Source organism: Cupressus sempervirens, chromosome 10 (genome assembly GCF_028749045.1).
Source record: "Cupressus sempervirens isolate cs-2001-9-10 chromosome 10, ASM2874904v1, whole genome shotgun sequence".
Lineage (NCBI taxonomy): Eukaryota > Viridiplantae > Streptophyta > Pinopsida > Cupressales > Cupressaceae > Cupressus > Cupressus sempervirens.
The window spans coordinates 855,206,566-855,233,084 of NC_143127.1; the positions used below are offsets into that span (position 1 = coordinate 855,206,566).

The following is a 26,519-nucleotide window of genomic DNA, read 5'->3' on the forward strand; positions in this document are numbered from 1 at the left end:
ATGGTCCTTTCATCTTGGAAAGGTCTTTGAGCTAAGCTCTTTCCATTAGATCTTCCTCTACAAGAAGGTTAATGCCCTGCACAAGAGGTCTCCTATCATTCGCTCCCCCACCAGGAATCTGGTTATTAGCCTCAATAGTATCAAGATGTTCCATTATCCTCTGAAGTACCATAGCTTGGACAACTCGGTTATCCTGGTTGTTTCCAAACCCAGCATTCTGATCAAACTGATCATTCCCAACATCATTATGGTACCTAGGACCTCTACCACGGCCCCTGCCCCTGCCTCTGCCTCTACCTCTGCCAGCAAAGTTATCCTCAGGAATGTCGCATCCACGAGTTCCTCTAGTGATGGGAGGCATGATAGCAACCTAAAAACAAAAATCTATTAATAACGCATCGATGACGGGTTAAACCCTATAACCCAAGAGTCCTGGTTATTCTAAATTGGCTCTGATACCAAATGTAATGCCACACAAGACATAACCGAAAGAATCTAAAAAAAAAATACAATTCCATAAATGCAATATTTTTTATTTATTAAATCAACTTATTACTACCATAGTACAAAGATTGAGCCACACTCAATCTGAAATCCTCAAAATGAAAGATGATATCATCCAAGTACATTTCTACTATAATGTGAATACACATAGAGTTTAGTACAATAATGAAGTACAACATCTTTTCTTTAACACTAATGTCCATCATATGGACTCTACAAGATACAATTTCTGCTATAAGAAGTAACTTTAGTATTCATCCTTAAGCTAAATGTTAATAAACTCGAAGCACCTGTAAATACACACAGAAGTACAACACAACACAAAGAAGGGGGCTCAGTACATACTGAATAGAAAAGCGTAATCCACCTGCATACACATTAAACTTAAACATATACATAATCATAATGCAGATGTCTGATTCACTTAACATTGTGCAGTTCCATGATTAATATGCAAGAAGTAACATTTACTTAACAATGAAAAATTAAACTCGCACTAAGAATAACCTGTAAATGAATCATATATATACTAAGGTGTCATCGTTATGGCTCTAAGATTCTGCATCCATGTATGGTATGCCCAAAGTCAACACATAATGGAAATCTCTATTATACTTGTCAATGACAGAATAGAGATATGCCTTTTCTCTATACTTAACCATATGGTTTAAATCATAGGTAAGGCCAATTATCTTTTTTTATGTAATTCACCCACCCAATTTATTTTAAAGTTATCAATGAATTAATTAACTGAATAAAGTAAAACAAATTCAGCCACCTCGATACATGTTCATCACAGCTATCCTTAAAATACACATCAAACAAAATTACAAGAGAATGTACATGCAACAGATCTAACATCAGTTTACAACATGATAATACATCCTTTAATCCATTTGTAGTTCATCTTATTCTGCCAAGTTTCAAGGAAAATATAGATAATCATAACAACAGAAACGTAACCTACAACATTAAGATCATGCAAATACAATTAAACTGTTATCTCAGTTTAATGGTACTTACCTAATCTTAAAACCATACAATTAACTTCCTACTGTCATAATCACCTACATCTAACTTTGAAATGACCAAAGTAACCAATCAAAATTCCTATGATATTCTTGCTTAAAATGAGATATCATTAAACATACATATAAAATCTGTCCCATTACTTGAAACAACTTTCATTTCTATCTATAATCTAAAATACATCCTTAGTCCAACTTTTCATTAAGAAAAATCTTTAATTTAATAATGAAAAGAAAGAAAAACATCATTATAAAAATAATTTCATTTCATATTCAAACGATTTTTACACAACTGATATTTCATATCCATTCAGCACAGTATAAAATGGCATTAATATATCCCCTGCCAATCTAACTTCATTAATAGAATATCACATACTACACCTTATATTAATTTCCCCACAGCATTCATATAACAACTATTTAGTTTAATAAAAATGTTTTCAAACATATATAACTAGATTAATAGTGCTAAACAATCATTTATCTTAAATCCAAACTGAAAAAAATTAAGTTCAACTTTATTCAAACACATAAGATATCTGCAGTCTCTATGACAAATAGAACTCGAAATGCTTACTCAAAACAAAGTATACATTCACACGATATACGACTATTCCTCTGATTCAATACAGTTTAACACTAACTGTGATAGATTTAAGTTATCAAAACAAAAATTAGCTATGTATTAAGACTGTATACAAACCGTTTACTGGATTATCCATCTTGCCAAAAACAAATAATCATTAACTACTTTATTCACAGTCATCATATAGTTTGAAACTAATAACCTTTAATAATTAAACATTAGCTAATGAATCTTGAAGTCCTAATAACCTATTTCCTACCGATAATAAGTAACTTTGCTGTTGCAAAAATGTTTACTACTTACTACAAGTTTCCACATAACTATTTGTCAAAATGTCTCGACTAACATCAAAACAGAAAATTACTAAATTCCCAAACTTCAAATGATCACTCAATACAGATGACATGTAATTTAAACTCCAAAATAATTCCACGGCTTTGACTGATGTCAGTCAAACGAATTCATATTAACACTATGATAACAACCACCGAAAACAGCTAAATTCAAGTTTCATGTCATATATTTTGACGACTATTTGATCAAATGACTGTCAAAAATTTATGTTCTGGTTCAGCCATTAAACTACGTTTTAGGGTTCAACTATTCAAACACCATGAAAATGACAAAGTAACAAACTCATTGGATTCAAACTTAACAGAAACTGACACCCACAACCCAATCACATTACCACAATACAATGCAATACAATACACCTCCCAGGCGCAACACAGAATCTGAAAATATCAACACCCTCACACCTAACTCTAAATAGAAACATAACTTAACAAAAAATTTCCGAGTCGAGCATATACTTTATAGTTTGATGTCGAAGTCAACCATATATCATCTAATACATCTACTGAAAACTTAAACACCCTGAACTCGGCTCTATGAAAGCTGCAACCTTAACATTACACATTTCCACAGCATAAACCAACATTCTACTACAAATAATGTTTTCAAATACCCACCTCCAAGTATGCAAATAAACACAACTCGACAACTTCACTGTTGAACTCTGCTTACGCCTACACCTAGATGTTGATATAAAACCTCATACAACAGATTTTAACATACAAAAACTACAAATCCAAACATAACAGGAATAAGATAGGGTTTAAGAGAGAGGTCCCCTACCTACAAACTCAGTAGATAGAGAAAAATGTTCAACTCAAGCTCCACAATACAGCTCGACTCCAAAGCCCCAAACTGAACAAAATCTCCACAATGCAAATAACAATACAATCCAAATTTCCAACCGCAATAAAACTCCCACTAAGTTTCCTTTTTGCTTGATTACATATTCAAGAATATCCTTCCAACTGAAACCCCTCATTTTGCCAGAAACCCAACAACAACACACAAGTGTAACTCGAAACAGAGGAAAAAGGCCCAAATTCAGGTCATTAGCATCGAAATCCATTTTTCAAAAAACAATGGCTGACATTCCTTCAAGGATAATAAAGCCTCAATAAAAGAGCAATTAATAAATCTGCAACTCCCAAAGAGTTGTGCATATGACTTTCCTTATAGCCTCTGCCATTTTGGCCACATAAAACAATAAACATATTCTACCTATTCAAAGCATGCGAAACCCTCTAGGGTTTTAGGGTAAATGGTTTTTATTCAAATATATATATAATAAATGCATAACACAATCACCTCCAATGTTTATTGCCATAATATTTAAACATTGCAAGCTCCCAAAACCATTACTCCACACTAGAATTTATGTAAATATATGTGCAAATATCTCATACCTATATTTATATGAATTTTGTGTATGACTTATCAAATTATCCCTTTATATAAATATATTCACAAGTCAAGAACTTAAAGGCATGAAATGAATTTCTCAAAAATAATAAAGATAGCAATATACCTGAGAAATTCCAAATAATACCAGAATGCATTTTTCATACATGTACCAGATATGTTTACTTTCCATCAATAAGATAAAGATTAACATCTACGTAAGCATATACATAGTTACATAAAAACACAAAAGAGTTTTACAAACATCCTTTTAACATTATGCTCACAATCTAATATATCTGTAGAAGAATATAAAAATCAAATGTACCAACACATAAGTTATACCAGATCAACATGAAAGATACCAATTCTGATTTTCACAATCATAGCCATAACTAGAAATCCTACAGTTACAATCTTGTAACAAGAATTTCATGAAAACATCAATACTAATCAAAACCTGATTCAGTTCAGAGATCAAGTGATGTATTTCAAAATCAACACTACAACTAAAACTGATCAGCTATAAACCCGAGAACAGTCCAATTGCAATACAAAAGAAATATCCAAAAAAAATGTATCTCATAAAACCAAAACTAACCTATCTGATCATAAACAAAACAATGTTCAGAATATAAAATCTCCTAGCCACAAAACTTGTGTGCAAAACAACATCTATAGTAAATAAAGGAAAATAGGAAGAAGTAGGGTCAGGCATGACATCCCTAGGGGTCCTAGAACCCCTAGGGACATATTTCATCATTTAATGGGTCAAAGGGGGCCTTTGACCCATATGAACGATTCAAATATGTCCTTATGGGTCCTAGGACCCCTAGGGACATATGTCATCGTATAATGGGTATATCAAGATGATTGTCCTTGGTATGCTTATGTGATTTTTATGCTATCTAATTGTAATAATGGATTCAACTATTTATAATCGAACCGTGTTCATATATTTATGATTGTTTTTACTTATGGGAACTTATGTATGTGTTTCTAGTAGTGATGTTTGGGAACCTATAAGAACTTGGTTGTTGAGTTAATATAGAATATTCATATATTTAATCAATGAGATATATCAAAATATTTAATGTTAGAAGAATTGAAAATGAAATGTCCGTGCTTCAATGTTTTGTTAATAATAGAATAAAATTTATTCCACTTTTACTTTTATTAGTTATGTGATCTCTTAGGTTCCCTGTCAAGGGGATACAAGGAAGAATTACTCTCTGGATTTCCTAGATTACTGGATGGATTTCTTGTAATATTATGGATATTGAAATTGAGACTTGTGATGCATTTGATTCTTTAGGTGTAGATAGGCCACAAAACTTACAAGCAAGTTAAATTTACTAGTCTATTTTAATTTTTAAATAACTTATATATATATGTTATTTAAATATATATGGTGCAAGGTACTCAAGGCACTCAAGGTCTTAATGAAGCATTTTTAGGGACTCTGCATCATTCCACCTTTCTAGGTAAAGGTGGATTTGGTTTTTAAATAGTTCCTAGAAGATATCCTAAGCCCTGCACCTAATGTAGAGCCTCCCACTATTCCCCTAGGAATAACAACTCAACTTCGAGACTCCTTTGTACTCTTGGAATCTACCAAGGAATCTAACTCTACTAGGGTTCAAGAGGAGGTCTTTGACTTGGTAATACCTTTCCACAACCATATCTAAGAGGTTATAACTTAGTTCTTCAGTTTGTCTTCAAAACACCCACGTTGCTACCTATGCACCTAGTGTACCCTGGTGCCTCCAACATACCAAAACCCATCCTAGGCATCACACCATGACCCCAAAACCTTGGGTCATCTCAACACATCCCATCTAACATGTTCCAACTCATGTCTAACACTTTTCCAATTATTCCTATTCTAGGCTTGTCTCAACTAGCCCTTGCCAAACAATAATTCTCAGTTTTATCCAAAATTTTCCATTGACCTTCCCAAACCCTTTGGTATTCTAGATAACCTTTATTCCATTATAAAACATACCAAAATTTCAACTATAGTTTCTTTGGAAAGTATCTCTCAAATCTTGCTATCTCAATTACACAACTAGGCTTAATCAGTGGATATTTACAAAGCAACTCATATCCCCTTATTTGTTGGAACCTTAACAACATCAAATAGTCTTGCAATATGACTCAAAGGAATGGATTTCAAAGTTTTTTTTGTCACTCTAGCATTTCTACATCCCCTTTCACCAAACCCTCACTTCTATGCCCTTTACCATAGGGTTTTCCCAAAAACTCATCTCCCAATCTTTCTAGATGTTGTAAATTGACCAAAAAATACTTAAAATCATTCAAATCGATGATATCAAACATAAAAATTATCCTTGTTTGAAGAAAACTCTTACTTCTGTACTTGGGTTAGTCACCCATGCCCATGCTCTTCACTGCCCAACTAGACTTTGGTTCTTTCTCTCTCTCAAAACTCTTACCCTACACACAAAATCATCATATATACATTCATTACAATTGTAACACCCTCTCCCACAAGTTACATCTACATCATAGATAGTGGGAGGGGTAAATCCATTAATCTAGCCTCAAAATAGTGAAGGATTGTCACGTGACAGAGATAGACAATGATGTAGAGCCAGAATAGGATTCTCAAGGTTCAGTTATGATGTAGACCCTAATAGGATTATCAAGGTTTAATTATGATGTAGAGCCTAATAGGATTCTCAAGGTTTCATTAATTCCATATGTTAGATCTACCATCATAGAGTACCAATTATAATGGGCACTCACATGTATATGTGCATCTCATAAATCAATCTATCTATCACCATGGAGACTAGTTATCTTTGTATATTCCAGGATAGGTCAAATGGTCTAGCAAATTTTGTTATTGATAAGTAGGCTTAGATCTTTTTTCACAAGTCAAATTGTGATAGTACTAATGGAATTCAAGTGTGTAATTTTTTAGTCAATCTTAGTATCCCATGTTTCACGAGTAGTGGGACATAAGAACCCATCTCTCGTGAGAGTAAATAGAACACTTAGCACTCATTGGATCTAGGTGATTCTCATAGAGTTGAGGTACATGGACTTCCTAAGATGTCAGCCACCCCAGTACTACTCTTGCTTGAGCACACTTAACTATAAAGTTTCCTTTATGGTGAAACCCACTCTTCCTATAACACAATTTGCAAAACCTTCACCAAGTTTTGTGCCTTATGAACCGTTCATTAGAATTCTCCTTAAGTTCATTGATTGACAAGTAGAAGACATTTCTACAAGAAGTTAAATTGTGATATTGCTGTCAAAATTCAACTATGTAGTATTTGAGACAAATTCATCGACCCATGTTTCATGAGTAGTGATTTACACAAACTAATCTCTCATGATAATGAATAGAACACTTAGCACTCATTGAATCTAATTGATTCTTAAAGAGGTGAAGTACGAATACTTCTTAGGAGGTCACCCATCCTAGTACTACTCCAACTCAAGTGTGCTTAACTAAAAAGTTTCCCCCATGGTTAAAGTCACTCTTCTTGTAACTCCATTTGTAAAAGCTTCATCAAGTGTTGTGCCTTATGAACCATTCATTATTAATCCCCTTAAGCTTGTTAATTGATAATTAACATATATATTCCACAACATGTCAAATTGTGATATTTCTATCAAGATTCAAATATGTTATTTTTGAGTCAAATTCATTGATCCATGTTGCACGAGTAGTGGTTTGCATGAATCCATCTCTTATGAGAATGAATAGAACATTTAGGACTCATTGGATTCTTACTTATCAATTAACACTCGCCAATCCAAACAATACACTACACTATCCCCTGAGCTCCTAGAAGTAGTAATCTGTATGCCACATGCTAGCAATTGTCGCAACACAAACTAAATGAATTGCAAATCCCAAATCATGCACTATTCCAAGTCTTCTACCATGCTTTATGCTCCCAAACCTTAATTCTAGGTCACCAACAAGTTATAACCAAAATATAGTAACAATACCTGACATATTTCTCTATCACTAGCCTGCAACTAGTCTTTACTAAAACATCTATAACTTACTCAAATCATTACATAAAGTATTGAAATTGTATACATAAGGTCTATACTCATCTTGCAACACATATCCAAGCTCAAATATCCATGAACATTGTACACTATTTGTATTGTTCTAATCACTGACCTTAAAACTATTCATTTTGATAGGGTTTACCTAGCCACCTGGAGGTAATGGAGTAGATAGTTTGATCCTAAAATCAAAGGTGAGAGATATTTGGTGGTTGGAAACTTTTTACTGGCCAACACTACAAGTTTTAGCATCACCCGAGATGGCATCACAAAATCAAAACTGAGTATGATCTCCAAAAAGTGAGAGAGGTTAGTAGAGGTCTCTACAACATGGTCCTCTAGGAACTAGAATTGTATCCATACCTCGCACGAGCTCTGAGATATGCCCTTTCAAATATTTTAGCTCTATGGAATTTATTTACCCTTAGGGACATTCTAGTTCGACATGCCTAAGAATGTTCGAGTGTTGAATAGGATGGGACAAGGTTGGGGATAGGGTTTGCCTAGCCACTCGGAGCTAACAGAGTAGATAGTTTGATCCCATAATGAAATGTAAGAGAGATTTGGTAGTTGGCAACTTTTTACTAGCCAACACTAAAAGTTTTGGCATCACTCGAGATGGCATCACAAAATCAAAATAGAGTATGATCTCTAAAAGGTGAGAGAGATTATTGTAGGTCTCCACAACACAGTTCTATAGGAACTATAATTGCAACCATACCTCGCACAAGCTCCAAGATATGCCCTATCAAAGATTGCAACCCTATGGCATTTAGTGACCCTTAGGGACATTGTAATTCAGCATGCCCAAGAACATTTGAGCACTCAACAGGATGGGACAAGGTTGGGGATAGGGTTTACCTAGCCACTGGAAGCTAACAAAGTAGATAGTTTTATCCCACAACGAAAGGTGAGAGAGATTTGGTAGTTGGCAACTTTGAACTGACCAACATTACAAGTTTCAACATCACTCGAGATGTCATCACACAATAAAAATAGAGTATGATCTCCAAAAATTGAGAGAGGCTAGTGTAGGTCTATGCAACATGGTCCTATATGAAATAGAATTGTATCCATACCTCACACGAGCTTTGAGATATGCCCCATCAAAGATCGCAGCTCTATGGCATTTAGTGACCCTTAGGGACATTTTGGTTCAGCATGCCCAAGAAGTTTGAGTGTTGGACGGGATGAGACAAGGTTGGGGATAGGGTTTATTCGGCCACTTGGAGCTAAAAGGGTAGACAGTTTGATCCCATGACGAAAGGTGAAAGAGATTTGGCAGTTAGCAACTTTGTATTGGCCAACACTACAAGTTTCAGCATCACCCGAGATGGCATCACAAAATCAAAATAGCATATGATCTCTAGAAAGAGAGGGAGGTTATTGTAGGTCTCCACAACATGGTCCTATAGGAACTAGAATTGCATCCATATCTTGTAGGAGCTTTGAGATATGCCCCATCAAAGATCACAGCCCTATGGCATTTAGTGACCCTTAGAGACATTCTAGTTTGGCATGCCCAAGAATGTTTGAGAACTCAGCGGGATGGAATGAGGTTGGGGATAGGGTTTACCTATCCACCTAAAGCTAATAGAGTAGATAGTTCGATCCCACGATGAAAGGTGAGAGAGATTTGGTAGTTGGCATCTTTGTACTGGCCAACACTACAAGTTTCAGCATCACCTGAGATGGCATTGTAAAATCAAAACAAAGTATGATCTCTAAAATGAGAGAAAATTTAATATAGGTCTCCACAACATGTTCCTATAGGAACTAGAGTCACATCCATACCTCACATAAGCTCCAAGATATGCCCCATCAAAGATCGCAGCCCTATGGCATTTAGTGACCCTTAGGGATGTTCTAGTTATGTGTGCCCAAGAATATTTGAGCACTCAACAAGATGGGAAAAGGTTGGGGATAGGGTTTACCTAACCACTTGAAGCTAACAGAGCAGATAGTTTGATCCCACAATGAAAGGTGAGAGAGATTTGGCAGTTGGCAACTTTGAACTGGCCAACCCTACAAGTTTCAACATCACCCGAGATGGCATTACAAAATCAAAATAGAGTATGATCTCTAAAAAGAAAGAGAGGTTAGTGTAGGTATCTGCAACATGGTCCTATAGGAATTGGAATCACATCCATACCTCACATGAGCTCTAAGATATGTTGTGTCAAAGATCGCAGCTCTATGGCATTTAGTGACCCTTAGGAACATTCCAGTTTGGCATGCTCAAGAATGTTCAAGCACTGAACATGATGAGAGAAGGTTGGGAATAGGGTTTACCCAACCACTTGGAGCTAACAGAGCAGAATGTTCGATCCCACGACCCTTTTTCCAATAAGTTGCAAATTTGAGCATCTTTTACAACTTTCAATAATGCAACTTTGCACAAAAAATGCAATTTTTACATTTTTCACTTGATTCCAATTCTACAACTTGGAAAAGGTTCAGCAATAGTAAAATGAATAATTTCCAAATGCTCAATCCTTCACCAATTTCCAAACTCTTGCAAAGTTGTCAACATTTTTTCAATTTTGCTTTAATAACTTTTGTAATTTTAGAAATCTTAACTCCTAGACGCCTAAAACTTAACCTAATGACCCCAAGGACCTTTATAACCTTCTAAAAAATCCAAACACTCTTAAGAATCCCCAATCACAAGGAAAACCTATCACAAAGACAACTAATCACTAGTTGCTCTTAAGGGCATCATAAGGCTTATTTGACACAAAACCTCTCAAATACAAATAATGACTAGGGGTGACTTCCAAGCATGAAAAGGCTCTATTTAGGCCCAAACTAACAAGAATTCAACATTAGATTAAAACTATGCAACTTTCATTGGCTAGTTGCTTCACAAACTCAAGACTAGGCTTGTAGCCTTGAACATGGAAAGTCACAAACATATCCTCACAACCCAAATAAAGGAATCACTGATGTGGATACCCTTTTTAGTTTTATACAACATACTAAAGCCTTGGGATCTCAAGAGAAGTATGCAATAACTGAGTTTTTTAAGGCTCACTTAGGAATGCAGGCAATTAGGCATCTATTAACATAGGAAGTACCCTACCCCTTGAGAGAAACTTCAATTCAGAAATTGGAACATGAGGGGAATCATGTCAAATGATCATATACCAATTTTCAAGCCTCAAAACCTTCTCTTTAGCAAGTTATGGAAGATGTTGCTACGAATTTCTAGCATGCACATAGATCTTGCATGCCTAGGGCATCAAGTTTTTCTCTCCAACCTCATTCTTTTGAACTAAAACCAAAAGTAACATAAAAGAGATTTTCCTAACTCAAATTCCACCAAGGGTTGTTAATTTCCCATGGTGGAATCTCAAGATATTATGAAAAATAGATGAAACCCTAGGTAATGGCACAAAATGGGGACAACAATTAGTAAAATAGGAATATCTTGAGTTGTAGAGTGAATTAGAACCTCATTCCAAGTGCAATAGAAATAAGATTCACCATACTAGATATCTCTTTCTTAGAAATAATAATAATAGTTGGCATGAGTAGATTTGCACTGTGCATTATCTTTAGTGTTGAGATTGAGATTGTTGTTAGAGGAATGAAGATAACTCAGAGAAAAAGAGGCGTCATTTCTAGGTTCTCTTACTTGTTTTAGAATATACTAACTATATTTCATATTGACCAACTCTAAAAAGAAACTGATTTGAAAAGAATTATTTTTTGGAACACTGCATCAATAATTTAAGAAAGGACACGTGAGAGTGGCTTGTTTTCAAATTTGAACCCAAAACACATAAGGCAATAAAAATTGTAAGAAGGAACATAACCAAATAAATGTAATATCCTTGTTTGTTCTTTTCAAGGAATCTAAAGGACTAATGTCCTACTTGGTTACAAGTAAAGTACTTACCAGTGAACACACTAGGCCCTCTTCCACTAGACCTTCTACTACCATTAGATCTTCTACCCCTAAATGTCCCTCTATTAGTAGACTCACTTTCAGCATTTGAACCACTAGATTCCTCCTAATTTTTATTAAAAGATAAAAGCATGTTAGTCATAATATCATTATTAGTAGCAATGTTCCAAATGCAAAGAATTATTTTTTTGAGCTTCTAGCAATGATCAAGCAGCTTACTGAACATGCCTTGATGAGTCTTGGAAACCTCTCCCACTATAGATGGACTATGTATGTATGTATCCCAGTACTATGAGTGATATCATATGTTCCCAATAACAATACAAACATGACTTTAATATGAATGAAGAAACCCCACATAGGGGCATGACACTATGTGGTAAGGCCATGACCCTATGTGTTCTTAATTAATTACAATCATAATATATGTTAGTATAGAAGCCCATGGATGTGAGTCTGACTCCTAAGTGGTTGTGAAGTTGCTTACTTTGTAAGCACTTAAGGATGTATGTTGGCCTCTAGCTTTAGTTGTTAATCAATCTCTTCTCTTTTGTAGAATTTTGGAATCTGCTTGATTTACTTACATCCCTCAAGAGTGGAATAGAGTTGTGGACTTCTTGGCTAAATGGGCTTCTGGTCATGTGCAAGATTGGAATATTATGCATAGGGAGAAATTACCCCCAAATTATCTCATGAAATTGATGCCCTTGTTGATTGGGATAGAGCTCTTTGCTATCTCCCTTTTGTATCTCTTCTTGTCTTGATAAATTTTTTACCCGTCTTTTAACTAAAAAGTATAGCAGCCCATGGATATTCGAGGCTTATCATATTTACTTGAAATGAGACATTAATGATGTTTCTCAATTAGATGTAAATAATATTATTATAATAAGTAATTTATCAATGCACACACACACACACTCGTGTGTGTGTGTATACACATATATAGACATGTATATATACATGTAAATATATGTATGTATGTATGTGTGTGTGTGTGTGTGTACATACATAGATACATACATATGTGTGTGTGTGTGTGTGTGTGTGTGTGTGTGTGTGTGTGTTTATATATATACCTCTAATTGAGTAACATCATTAGTGTCTCATTTCAAGTAAATATGATAAGCTTCAATTATTCATGGGCTGGTATACTTTTTTACTAAAAGAGGGGTAAATTTTTTACTAAGACAAGAAGAGATGCAAAAGGGAGAGCTCAACAAAGAGCTCTATCTCAATTAACAAAGTCATCACTATCGCAATCATTATACACACACACACACACACACGATTGAAGCTACATCGTTAACATATTGAATCAATGATTACAACTCTTACAATTCGTTCAATAACACCTACTCTAAACTATGACTGTAACAATTTCAAAAATACTAATGACCCCTTGATCACTTTTACAATTGGCAATTATAAGATCGATAGCAATCTCACCATCATAAGATATTCAAGATATCTAATAGAGATAGCATCTCATGTATAGATGCATAAGTATACACTCCTTAAAATTTGTACATGCCTATATTCCTATAGAAGATAAATTTTTTACTAAGTTTCATCTAAGAAATCTAAATGCTACTGTTCTCATGGTGACCTAAAGAACAATTTTTTCAAAACTTGTTAGAGAAAGAATTGCATGGTAAACCAGTTCGAACCAGGATTCAAAAATCGAACCCTGGGCGAACCGTGGTCGAACCTGACCCGAATCTTGAACCGTTTCGAACCTGTTCGAGGTCCGGAGGGGGGGGAGGGGTACCCGTGTAACTTAGTGTTAGACAAAAGGGAATTGAGGCTGGAAATGGGTGAGAACCTCAAAGGCAAGGAAATGATGCAGGTAATAATATTATGGCTTTTCATAGGTTCTAAAGTAATCTCCTCTGTTCTTACTTCCAATAGAAAATGATTGACCTCTTCAATACTAGATGCCTGCTCAAAATATTTACACCAATATTCCCTTTGCATTTCTTTCTTCCATGGACCATCAAGAGACTATATAATTGACCCTCCATATGTAGAATATAAGCAAAAATGTCTGGAAATTGACAATGTCTACAAGTTTTCTACAGAAATTGAAAATGTTGGAATTCTCTGTCTCAACAAAATAATATCATATTTTTCACTAAATCATCATGCACCACAAACCACATCCACTATCTAGTCCACCCAACCGTCCAACCATCAATCCCACTCATCTGCCTACTTTAGTTTAATATTATTGTTTGTGCAAGTTGTTTTAAACTACAACGATTCATAGATTTTGGCCAAGGGGAGTTTCTTCATGGAGGATCTAGATATCAATGATACCAAACTGGTGCAGAGCAACTGGATTTTGGGATCAAACTAAATTTTATCTTCGAGGGAATTTTTCTATCAATTGAATGTTGTTGTTTACGTATTATGTTATATCTAGGGTTTCAGATTGCGAGAAAGAATTAGGATGTTCTTTGAGATAAAGCGACATATGATAGTTAATTAAAATGTAGTGTCATCTATAGGAAAATGGATGTTCTTTTCTTATTGTTGGGAAGAAGTACGGGCACCAGATTTCAGCGACATAAGATTCAAATACATGAGGAGAGGTAAGTGGATTCATTTGCTGCAAACCATAAATATGTGTTTTTTTAAATTTTCATGATTCCGATTTGCCAATAAATTTGTATGGTTTTGGTAAATGTGTGTAGGGCATAGTAAATGATAACATTAAGCCAGTGGGCTTGGATTATAGAGAGAGCTTGTCTTATAAACATTGGGATGCATTGACATCTACCATTGCAGGTTGCTCTACTATTCCCTTCTTCTACAAATGCACCAAATACTCCTCAACGCTTAGAGTCTATTGTATGGAAAAAGTACACTTCTTGCAGTAGGATGGCTTCTATGGAACACTTCATACTTAGGGGGTCCTTAATACTTGTTTATAGTGCAAGTTGAACACTCAAACTGAATAATATCTAGTATTAGGTTGTTTTCTTATATGGTTTGTATTTGTACATTTTGCAGGTTGCTAAAGATGGCGGTGAGAAATGGAAATCTCTCTCATAAGAGGTTTGCACCTAGGCTAAAATATGTTTAGTAGAATGTGTAATTCTGTTATCAATTATGCAAGATTTTGATGGTTTGTGTTTTTATCTTTTTGATTGGTTTTAGGAGAAGAAGAAATATATTGAGAAAGTTATTGAGTTGAAGGCAGAGTATGAGAAAGCCATGGAAAAGTATGGAAAGGTATTTAATCTCAAAAGTTGGATTGACATGATCTATATTTTAGATGTGATACCTTACTAAAACTTTTAGTATACAATTTACAGGAGGATAGTGCAGTGTCAGGGGAAGCCAATGATCAAGAGATGGTTAGTTTGACTATTTATTTGGTTAAAGTTTATAAAAGGGCTGAAATGATTGTGTTGTAGGATGGTGAGGCAAATGGATTTGAAGCATAGGAAAGTGAACGTGATGACTCAAATTTCACATTATATGAGTTTTTGCATAATAAAGTGATGACCTATTACCCACACATGTACTTTCTTAACCTTGGTAATTCTCAAATCTCTATTTTAGCACGACTCTTTGTCTTTCTGTTGAGTTTTTTTTGTTTCCTACTATTAATATTTTTCTTTATTTGATTTTGATATCTTATCATGTTGTTTTAATCTTAGATTGTTTTCAGTTTACAGTTATAATTTACTTTTGTTCTGTACCAATTGGTAGGGTACTAAATTGGTCTTTTGAACAGGTTCCTTGGCACACACCTTGTGGTGGTGTATGTAATGGGGATTGTAACTTGGTATGGTATCTTTCTATTTCTAATTTGTTAAGTATAAGGATTTCTTTTAAAAGACAAATTTTGTCTTTTTGTACATCTCCATGAAGTGATTTGGGACAAATTATTATGTCGAATAGCTGACTTCAAGTGTATGCAATGCAGGTGTTTTAATTTCTTAGTGAAGGAAAGCTTTTGGGTCTAGTGGATCCAAAATTGGGAGATAATTATTGTGTAGAAGATGTTTTGAGATTTATTCAAGTGGCCCTTTTGTGCACTCAAGGAATGCGTGCGTTTTTTCCAACCATAAATGAGCTTGACGCTTTCAGTGCTATTAGGGGAGGCTTCCATTGAGGATATATGTAGAACAAGCTTTGAAAATTCTATAGAGAGATTCACTACTCTTATCAAGTACAAAAGCATTTCAGACCACTAGCACTTACTTCAACTCTTATGGTTCTTCAATCACTTTTTAAAAATGTGGAGGGCTATTTGGTGGGCTCTATGGTTCTTCAATCACTTGTCAACCTTTTTTTCTCATTGCAGAAAAAATATAATCCTATTGGCTCTCTGTTGCACGCACATAAACATGGAACTGATAGTGCTTAATGTTGTGTTCATGTTATGCTCCTTTTCCTTGTGGATTAACTCCCACATTATTTTGTAAGACAACATTGATAATAAATGCAATAAAAATGATTTTTTGATTCAAGTTAGTTTTATAATATTTTGTTGAGTGCTTTGCAAGAATAAAATATTGGGAATAGTTATGGTGAATATTCGATTATTCATATTTGGAAACATTAAATGTTTAAAATAATATTAAATAATTTTAAATTTTTATTATTATGATATTTAAAAAGATATTATCTCTCTACAAACAATTGCTAGTCTACAATGAAATAACTTTTACCTTTAGATAAAAACACAAGTGCCATATCCCATTTACCAAAAAGGGCTAAATGGGGAAATCACTGCTTATCAAACTCATATCACTGCTTTTCTCACTCAATTCGATATTTATTGTTCATGTTTCTGCTCGAGATAAGATTCTAATGGCAGATATCAACAGCAAAGAAGCAATGGAAGATCACCCAACATCGTCAGAGTTATGTTCGAACTGTGCAGAGAATGCTCCAGAAATAGCTTGCTGCAAAAATCTCAGAATATTTGACTCCCAAGCAGAAAAATCTGCGTATAATCAGCGACCCAATTCGCATATTCAATTGCAGAGAAATTTGAATGAAACCATTAATGTGGTTTTATCAACTGTTATCCGATTTCTTGTCTATTGTAACCAATAGTTGTTCAAATTTGTTGGGATTTCATTCGTTTTATGGAATGATTGACTGCCAAAAATATGTAGTAATTATAGTGGTAAGAAATGAGAGAATTGCAAAGCAAAACAGATTGGCTTGTTTCTGAAAATTGTGGTTTTGTTTGCAATGTGAATTGATTTTTGTTTATATATACTGTTCCCACTTGTTTTGTCACCTGTTTTGAGCACGCCCTGTGTCATAAGTGGGTATATAATTGTGATGATGGTGGCACTTTATATGATCTACATCCAGGCGGGGAAAGAAGAAAATATAGTGCCTGACGTGTCTCTTCCTCTACGTAGTGTTTTGATGACGGTGATGAATTACAGGCGCGGGCAGATGGAAGAAATAGCAGTGTGTGTGATATGCCTCAGCGAATTTGAGGAAGAGGAGAAAATTGCGCGAATTGACTGTTGTGGAAGCAGATATCACGAGGAGTGTCTGGGCAGGTGGGGTGAAAGCAAAGACAGGAGAAGTGTATGAACGCGTATGGAAACGAGTTCTTCAATCTTAAAAGATATGCAGTTTCAGTTTGGGAATCTATGTAAGATTTTCCAACTAGATACTGCATAATTTTTGACAGTAAAAAGATTGAGGGATAAACAGGGTATAAATGCTCCAACATATCCATCCTTCGGTATCTACGCAAAATTAAGTCCCTACATTAATATTTCTCAGCCCCTCCGAGAATTTAAATCCGCGGAATTGAGTGAAATTAAAGAGGACAGGTGTCCTAATTCTCATTCAAGACAGCTGCAACGGCTTCATAAAATTACAGGATATATAGATCAGTATGCAATGAGATTTCTGTATACATACGAACAATTTAGCTATCCTTCTCCTGAAACTAACCGTTCATCCTCTCACAGGTTCAAGGCAAGGGTCGCAATTACATAAACAAAATGAATGCGATTACCCTGAGGCACGTGGTTTCCATAGTTTTTCTTTTATGCATGGGAGTCTTGCACCCGGGGGACTTGCAGGAGAAGCAGAATATCAGCGCTTCCGTTTTATCCGAATGTTCTGGTGCATATCTCCTCACTCTAGTTTTTACTTTGTGCCTTTTATTTCTCATTATTCAAATTCTTGCTTCATTGTCGCGCTTCTCAACCTGGTACCCTCTTTAACTGTCGCCAAGATGTTTGAAACCCCCAATGTTTCTTCACCTGCATCGCCATACTCTTTCAGCTTTGTATTCTTATATTTCCTGATGTTTATATGTTTACTGGTTTGAGCAGGATCCAAGCCGCCCCCGTCGTCCATGTGGAGCAGCGATGCGAGCAAGAGTGTGAAGCTCCGCCCGGAATTCACCGTCATTAGGGTCCTCATGTGCTGTCTGGTACTATAATGCCATCTTTCAAATCTAACGGCCGAGGCTGTAACCATTCGCTTTTGGTGTGAATGTGTTCGACTATGCTTTTTATAATTCAGTTTACTTCCGGCTTGAAAATGACACGGATTATTTTTTACAGGTGATTGCTAGTGTTGCAGCGATGCGGAGGTTATTTCCATTGAAACGGGTCTCTGCATACAACAATATCAGTAATAATTTACCCTGCCAGAGGGTTGATAAGGATGGGCCGCCTTGTTTGGAGAAGGGAAGCGATAGCCCAAAGGAGAATTCGCTTGAAAAGCAGTTGATGGCAGATAATTCTTCTACTATTCCAAAGGAAACTATCTCTGGGGGAGGGGATTTGAAGCGTTCATCTCCACATTCGAAGCGGTCATCTCCCCATTCAGTATGCCATCACAGAGAAAGTCATTCATCAACCACTTCCATCTTTTCCAGCGACAAGAGAGAAACATCTTCAGCAACTAAATCGCTAAGGTTGATCGAAGAAGAGATGGAATGTCGAACAAAGATACTAAAGAGTGAGAAGAATGATCTGCAGCAGACATTAGAAAAGGAGGTAGATAGGCGGTCAAATGAATGGGCTTCTATGCTGGGAAAAATTAGGTCGGAGGAGAGGAAGATGAGAAAGAGGATCCAAGATCTGGCTGAGCAAAATGTACAATTGCAAAAAGAAGTTTCATCTTGGAAGAATAGTGTGTGGATGCAAGAAGAAATCTTGAAAGAAAATTCTTGTATATCCTATGATGAATCTCTCAAGCAACATGCAGAAAATCCAGAGGCATATCAACAGGAACAACAACATAGAGAGGTAATTAATGTTATTTATTTTGCTATTTTAGGGAGTTTTCATTAACATGTTTTTGTGATCAACCATTATTCTTCATTGCTATTTTAGAGTGAGGAGGTTTTCAAACAACTAAAACAAGAACTTAAAGCCAAAACTTTACTGGTCAAGCTTCTACGGGAGAAATTATGTTCCAATGTGGCTGATGTAGAACAAACTGAGGAGAAAGTTGCAACTTTTGAAAGGAGTCAAGAGGTTTTGAGGAGTAACATTGAAAGACTACAGGCTAGGCTCACTTTCTCAAACCAGAAAGAGAAATATTTGGAGCTTCTGGTATGTGTTGTCATGCTTTCAATTGTTTATATTTAGGATGTCAAACAGTTCCTTAAATGGAAGATTAACTTACTTTTGAAGAGCATTATATTTAGTTCAGATTATGAGCACTAATGCTATGATATATTTTATCTACAGCTTGGAGGGAAGGAAAATACCATAAAATGTTTACAGACTGACTTAGAAGAATGTCAGAAAGAACTGACGTTGTTAAGAGCAGAGATACCCAAAGTTTCAGAAGAAAGGAATGGATTTCAGCAAGATGCAGAACAACTTACCTTGCAAAACATTAAACTCATCGCTGAAGTTGGAACACTTAAGCTCAGAGTAAACAAACTAGATGAAGATGTATTAGTTAGGGAGGGACAGTTGTCGATTTTGCAAGACTGCCTAAGGGAAAAGTTCTTTAAAGAACTGTAGTATTGTCTGGGTTCATTCCTTTTCCACTGACATGTAATTTTCAACATTCTTGGTGGTTGTATTCTAGTTCTCACATTTGTAATATAGCGGGCATCGCTTCTACAACATTTACTTGTTGCGACACTATCTTTTGAGGGACAACATTCATATTGTGGGAAACCTTTTTATTATCTTATGTCTTCATAAGAGCTTCTTTTTGTTGTGGACAATTCTGTAACATGTTCCCTTTATTTAGATCATTGCGAGCTTCGTTGCAACTGGGCTCATGACTCTGTAATAACTTTGAAAGCGTCATTTCTATCATTTATTGCTTGATATATTGGATGGTTGTTTATTGGAATAAGGCTTTATCATGACTGTTAATGAGGATTTCTCCTCGTTGCGATCTGTTTCTTGAAGGCTTCTACTACATCTAATGATTGTCATATGATTTTACTTTTCTTATTATATGGCCTGCACAATGAGACAATTACGTGGGTTGACATTAAACAACTTGTAAAGACAGCGCCCAGAAATTGAAACAAGAATACTATATGTTTGACTTCTTGTTGGTCTAATCATGCAGTAATTGAATTTTTCTTGTGAACCCTAGAATCGTGTTCAGTAAGATTTTATTAAAAATGCCCATAAAAGATACTTGCCACAGTAATGTTCCCTGTTGGGAATCTGCTCAAATTTCAGAGATAAACATGTTATACTATGTCTTGAAATTAAGTTCAGCATAAAAATAATCAGGGTACATATGCTATTTAGCATACTCAGTCCCGAAATTTCCTATTCCTTTCCCAATCAATAACCTTAAGTAGGATGGGGAATTACTTCTATGTTGTCAAGTCCTTTCGAGAAGACAGACAGTGCAGCTTTCACATCCTATTGAGGGTTTAATTATTTTCTGGTTCTTGAACTTTTAGGTTATTTCTTCACAAGATTGGTCTAAACTCAAAAAGGATGCAAATTTGGTAATATGTTGAAGCACATTGGTGATAGTTGGCTCAAGAACTGGAAAGACCATGTGAGAGGCAGAGTGTTTGGTCTTATAGAACGTCAACATGAACTCTAAGGGCTTTGGAAGTGAAATGTGGATTAGGGAGACACATAATCAACTTCAGATGTTGGTACTAGACAAAAGTCATCAAGATCAAGACAAAAAACTAATTCATCCCCTCAAATATTTCAGCACCTATTCATTAATAATCTTTGAGAAGCTCTTATGGATTAGGACCTGGTCAATCTTAGTGGACTGGATTGGAGATACTGGATGAGAGTGCTGGCAAGATATCAGGTCAAATCTCACCCTCCCGAGACAAGTATCTACAAGACCATGGTCAAAATAGAGGTCTTCTCTTACAAACAAAGATATATCCATAGAAGAAAAGCTTCAAGAGTTTTTGGCTAATGTAGAGGAAAAAATGACAGACTCTACATCAAAGATGACAACAGCTGCAAACTAGTCTCTTGTAACACCACCACCGACCCTTCGTGGAGTTGGTGGTAGCTCTCTAGGTTCTATCACCTCAGGATCTATCTTGGGCACTCCAAGAACAACTCCCTTGCGGTCTGTCAGAATGTTGCCAAATTCACAAAAATTTAAAACATCTCCAAATAAGGGAGATGTGACCTCCCACCTCCTATGTCGATAGAACAATCAATAGAAGCCTTTCAAAATCTGGGATTGTATCCTCATATAGAACAATGGAGAGACCAGCTTTGGTAGTGGTTCTCTAAAGTTCTGCTAAATCATTTGTTCAAAAAATTGCTGCCAGTCATATCCAGGTTATGTAAGCAAGCTTGGTACCTTTATCACCATAACACAATTAGGGAATAACGTACCAGATTTTGGAGCATCCCCTGTAGCTTTATCTAATAATTCTTCTAATCAATGGCACACAGCATATACTCTTGATGAGAATACTATCCTCCATCAATTATGAGCTACTCTCAGACAAGCATGGGATGCACCTCCTACTCCACAGCCATCATTACTAGACCTTCAACCTCCACAAGAGAAACCTTTCGATCCTGTTATATAGGAATTCTTGGATGCTGTAACAGAGCATCAGAGGCTTTGTGGACTAATGAAAGGGGAGCAAGTTAAGGGATTTCTACCGCAAAGTAGTGTTCATGCTGATTACATTGTACGGCGGATCAGAGACCTTTCTGAAGGAATGATGCAGAGCTACACCTTAGGAACACTTCCCAAGGAATAATCAACTCGATGAGACATCAAGACATCAAACGACTCTATCACATCATTTCAGTATCACAATCCTCAAAAGCATTGTGAGATACAGCTTCCCACATCAAATATCCTTATTCAAAGCACTAATCAACTTCCCATAACAGGGGACAACATTAAGGTTCTCCTTTTACCTCCAAATCCTATCATTCAATAGGCCTTTAAATTGCCACTCAACACCTAATACTCACCTGGTTCCACATATTAAATAATTCTCTCACTGTTTCAGCATCTATACTCTACAATTCACCAACATCCTATGCAATCATTTGTATATCAGCATTCATATAGCAACATCCTATAATCTTTGTTGGTTCTCGTTCCAGCACTCCTCTACATGCCTCATACTAGGGATCTAAGACCCGATTGTTCAGTGTTCTGTGTCTACCAACATGAGACAACACCAAACTTGTTGACTGAACCCAAACTCTTAACCCTACTCTAAACCTTGTGACAACTGGTAATTCCTTAATAGTTACCAGCACACTCTGTTCTTACACATTAACCACTCTTAACCCAACAATCCGATTGGCGTACCACCTACCTAGCATCAAGCACAATGTACTCAAGGAAGTGTTTCATTATTCTTCTACCAAAGACTTACCAACAACCTTCTATGCAATCAAACAAACACAACTTACCAGTTGCTATACTTTATCATAAAAATGCACTCCAGTTTGCAATTCCTTTGCATCAGCTCATCTACTTGGCGGATCTGATCTCTTCCAATTTTCCAAGTCTTTACAATCATCTCTCCACATTTCTCTTATGGATTCAAACCACCTTTATACTCCAACTAAGTGGACAAAGCCCAGATGCAGTGTTGCTTTATCAAAACAAGAACTTCATGGCTTATCCCAAAGATCTGTACTGAATTGTTTGTATCTTTGGAACCCAATAATATTTCTTCGATCGCTCTGGTGAGCGTCTTCTTAATTTGGTTCCTACAAACATATCAAAAACTTAGCACTATCCAATGGTTGGTTGGAAAGATGTGACCTCCGCACTGGGACTATTTTCTCAGACAGTCATCCTTTCTTCTTCAGCAAGCTTCCATTTTCCACTCAAAACACATTTCCTGCACCTTCAATATAGTTCCCTGCCACACTTCTTTCATGAAACTATAATACATTTGTATGGCCAGCTATTGGACCTTATTCCACATTAAGTAGATTACTAATCTACATTGTAATGATACCTAATGCCCTACCCCATGGTTAGTGGATCGATTTCAATTCAAGATTTTGACTTTTTATAACAATGAAGTGGAATTCTTTAAATTTCAAAAGATGCTGCACTCAATGGAAAGAACATGTGCAATCCAAGTAACTTCAAAATATTACCATATTAAAGATCATGATCATGCTTTCAAGGCACAATAACAAGAAATCAGAATAACATAATTTGCAGAATACTTCAATTTATTGTTTTTTAAAATATCCTTATACATCAATTCATGTATATGTATTGGGTTTCACTATTTTTATAGACTCACTCCCTTTTTGGGGGCAACCAACAACTATTTATAATTGTCATTGAACTGACTGTAACTGTTCCTCAACAGTGTTAACCTTACTGTTTTTTTGGGTTGTCTAGTTGACAACAGCTCGACAAGCTTTACTGTTATCCTTGCATCTGTCATTACATATTTGTCATAGTACATTTAAATGACCATATTAAGACTCCTCTAACATCAGACCTTAAACTATCAACCCTTCCATTTAGCCCATGTAGGCCTTTTGACAAGTAAAATAACTATAGTTCTCAACTATTGAATGCATTGCAAGAATAAAATAAGCTCAACCATGCATAACTGGTTTTCCGGAAAATTAGTATAGCATAAATTTGGGTTTGGGAGCTGTCATCATTGACTGCGGTTTGAAGCCCCAGTCATGTCTAATTTAGTTAGAGGAAAAACAAAGAAATAGATGCAACATTATCATTTAATATAAATGCAGAAAAAATAGATTTACGTTTCAGTATAGCTCAGGGATTTGTATATGATCTCATCCTTGTTTGGAAGATGCTATTTGGGTAGGACTTGTATTTGACTTGGTATATGCATACCACTTTTGGCTTGCTGGATATCATAGATGTAGAACACGTTTTGAGGGAATCGATCAACTCACAAAAAAGTTCACTAAAACCTTCTATTATCTTTTCTTGGAAGGAATAAGCATAGGGTCAAAGCTATTGGATATCCCTTCTGATACCTTTTCTTTTCAGGCTAATGGGTCTGGTGGAATTATCATAGACTTTGGAACAACCATCACTTATTTGGAGCAGAGTGGTTATGATGTCCTGAAGAAAGGATTGGAGTCCATAGTTAAGCTTCCATAGGCTGATGGATCTTCTATTGGATTGGACCTATGTTATACTTCTGCAGCTGCCACTACAGAATTTCCAATTGTTACTTTCCATTTCAAAGGAACTGATTATTTTTTACCAAAGGAGAATTACTTGATTCAGGATACCAGTGGTGTTCTCTGCCTTACAATGTTGCCCAACTTCTGGCCTCTCTATATTTGGGAATGTTTAACAGCTGAACTTCCATATCCTTTACAACCTTGGTGAAAACACCTTGCCCTTTGCTCCCACTGTTTGTGAAGGCCAGTAAATAATTAAGCATGGATCTGTGTAATGTATTGTTCTAGAGATCCCTTAAATTTGGAGTGAATTTCTTCGTTATGTATCTAAAATTGAAAGCAACTTCTCTCACTTTATAACTGGCACATAAATCTCTAATAGATTGTAAATGTTTGCATTGAATATGATAAATATACATCTTGTTACTGTCCTTTTAATGAATTAGATCCTGGAAGAGTTGATTGATGCATATGTCTTATAGTACAGAAGAATGATCATATATCCATATATTGGAAGAAGAATAACCATAGGTATGTCCAATGTATATTGGTGTATGAATACAAATGTACTTGTTCTCTCAGAACAATTCTCTATATCTTACTTATGTTTATAGCTGAGCTGCGATTGCAATTAAGTGCTCTCATTCATATCTTCTAGTCACCACAGATGATGTTTACACTGCTCTAGGATTAGCCTGTACATATCTCTAATTGCTGGCTGTACTTCTTCCTTGCCACTGATTGGATACTTCCCTCAAACACAATGTGTATTGCTAGCTTCTTAATTGCTGCTTATGATCAACCAGTCCATGAAGATAATAATTGATGACTTTAATATTGACCCCAAATTTTGCGTGCTAATTTGTATTGTGGTTGTTGATGTGTGCGTCCCTTTATGACTTACTTTGAGGTAGTGCTAACAGAGTTTCTCGCCTTGCATATGTCCTCGATATGATATTTTGTGACTCATACTATAGTCTGCAAACTTGTCTTTTCCAATCGAATGCAAATGTCTATATGGACCAACTAGAACATCAGAAATATACAAGGAATATGCCAATGCTTGAATGTGCGGATCTGACAAGTGGAGAAAGTTTTTAGTTGAGTTCCCATGAAAGCTTCAATTTATTGTTTGAGATAACAATGATCTTGTTACCCATGAGTTTATGGGTGGTTTGAAGACTGTCTATGTCATCGGTGCTGGGAAGTTTCTCATTTTTTATTATTTCTCTTGAAGTGCATTCAGTTGTGTTTGGTAATACAATTGCAAACATAATGACCATTTTTTTATGCACAAATTCTTGGAGATCATATTGGCATGTGAATGCATCTTCTGTAGCAAATATTTGTGTTTTTTAGGATTACCAATGTTGAATTTACCATTCAAACTTTACTAAATTATTGTGAAGGCATCATAATTTTAGTTGTCCTTTTTTTCTATTGTCTCTCAATATGCATATGTTCCACACAAACATAAACATGTGTTACTCCGTCAAAAGTCAAGGGAAGTAGGCACAGGGAGAATTTAGTGTCTATGATTAATGGACTGCCTGTGGTTATGTATCAATCGACAAATGAGATCGAATTAGTGTGTGAAGAATAAAATCCATGGTGGATACTAGAAAAGTTCTGAATCTCAAATTTCGACATTGTAAATTGGTAAATACTCACATGTATCTTCTAGTTTATATATATATATATATATATATATATATGTATGTATGTCATGTTTTACAAAATGAAAACAGACACATACTTTTCTAAGAGAGGCATCAGTGGAATGTATGTAAGGAAGGTGGACACCATCTCATCAACGTCCAGTGTAAATTAGAACAATTTTCTTTTTTAAGGAAAACATAATAATTTTGAATTTTCTAATCCTAAGAACCTAGGTCATCACTGCAGAGTTAAAACCTCTAAATCATTGAAAGGCCATAGAGAAGAATATATGTACTGCCTATTTTAAAGCTATTTTTTCATCAGAAACTAGCTAAAACCTAACCCGCTTTGCCAAAAAGTATAAAGCTTTCTTTTTCCTCTATTTTTCTAGATGGAACATTATATGTTATATTATGTTCACTTTTTAATCTTCA

At 35.6% G+C, this 26,519-nt stretch overlaps 1 protein-coding gene across 1 annotated transcript; it reads left to right on the forward strand.

The window, feature by feature from the left end:
• Window positions 1-17,058: 17,058 nt before the first annotated feature.
• On the forward strand, window positions 17,059-20,167 carry LOC149536701 (uncharacterized). Its single transcript, XM_089805900.1, has 5 exons — window positions 17,059-17,959; window positions 18,172-18,272; window positions 18,406-19,095; window positions 19,183-19,404; window positions 19,543-20,167. Exons 1-5 carry the CDS (start codon window positions 17,836-17,838, stop codon window positions 19,822-19,824), a joined length of 1,419 nt encoding a protein of 472 aa, XP_089662026.1. The 5' UTR covers window positions 17,059-17,835; the 3' UTR covers window positions 19,825-20,167.
• The last annotated feature ends 6,352 nt before the right edge of the window (window positions 20,168-26,519 follow it).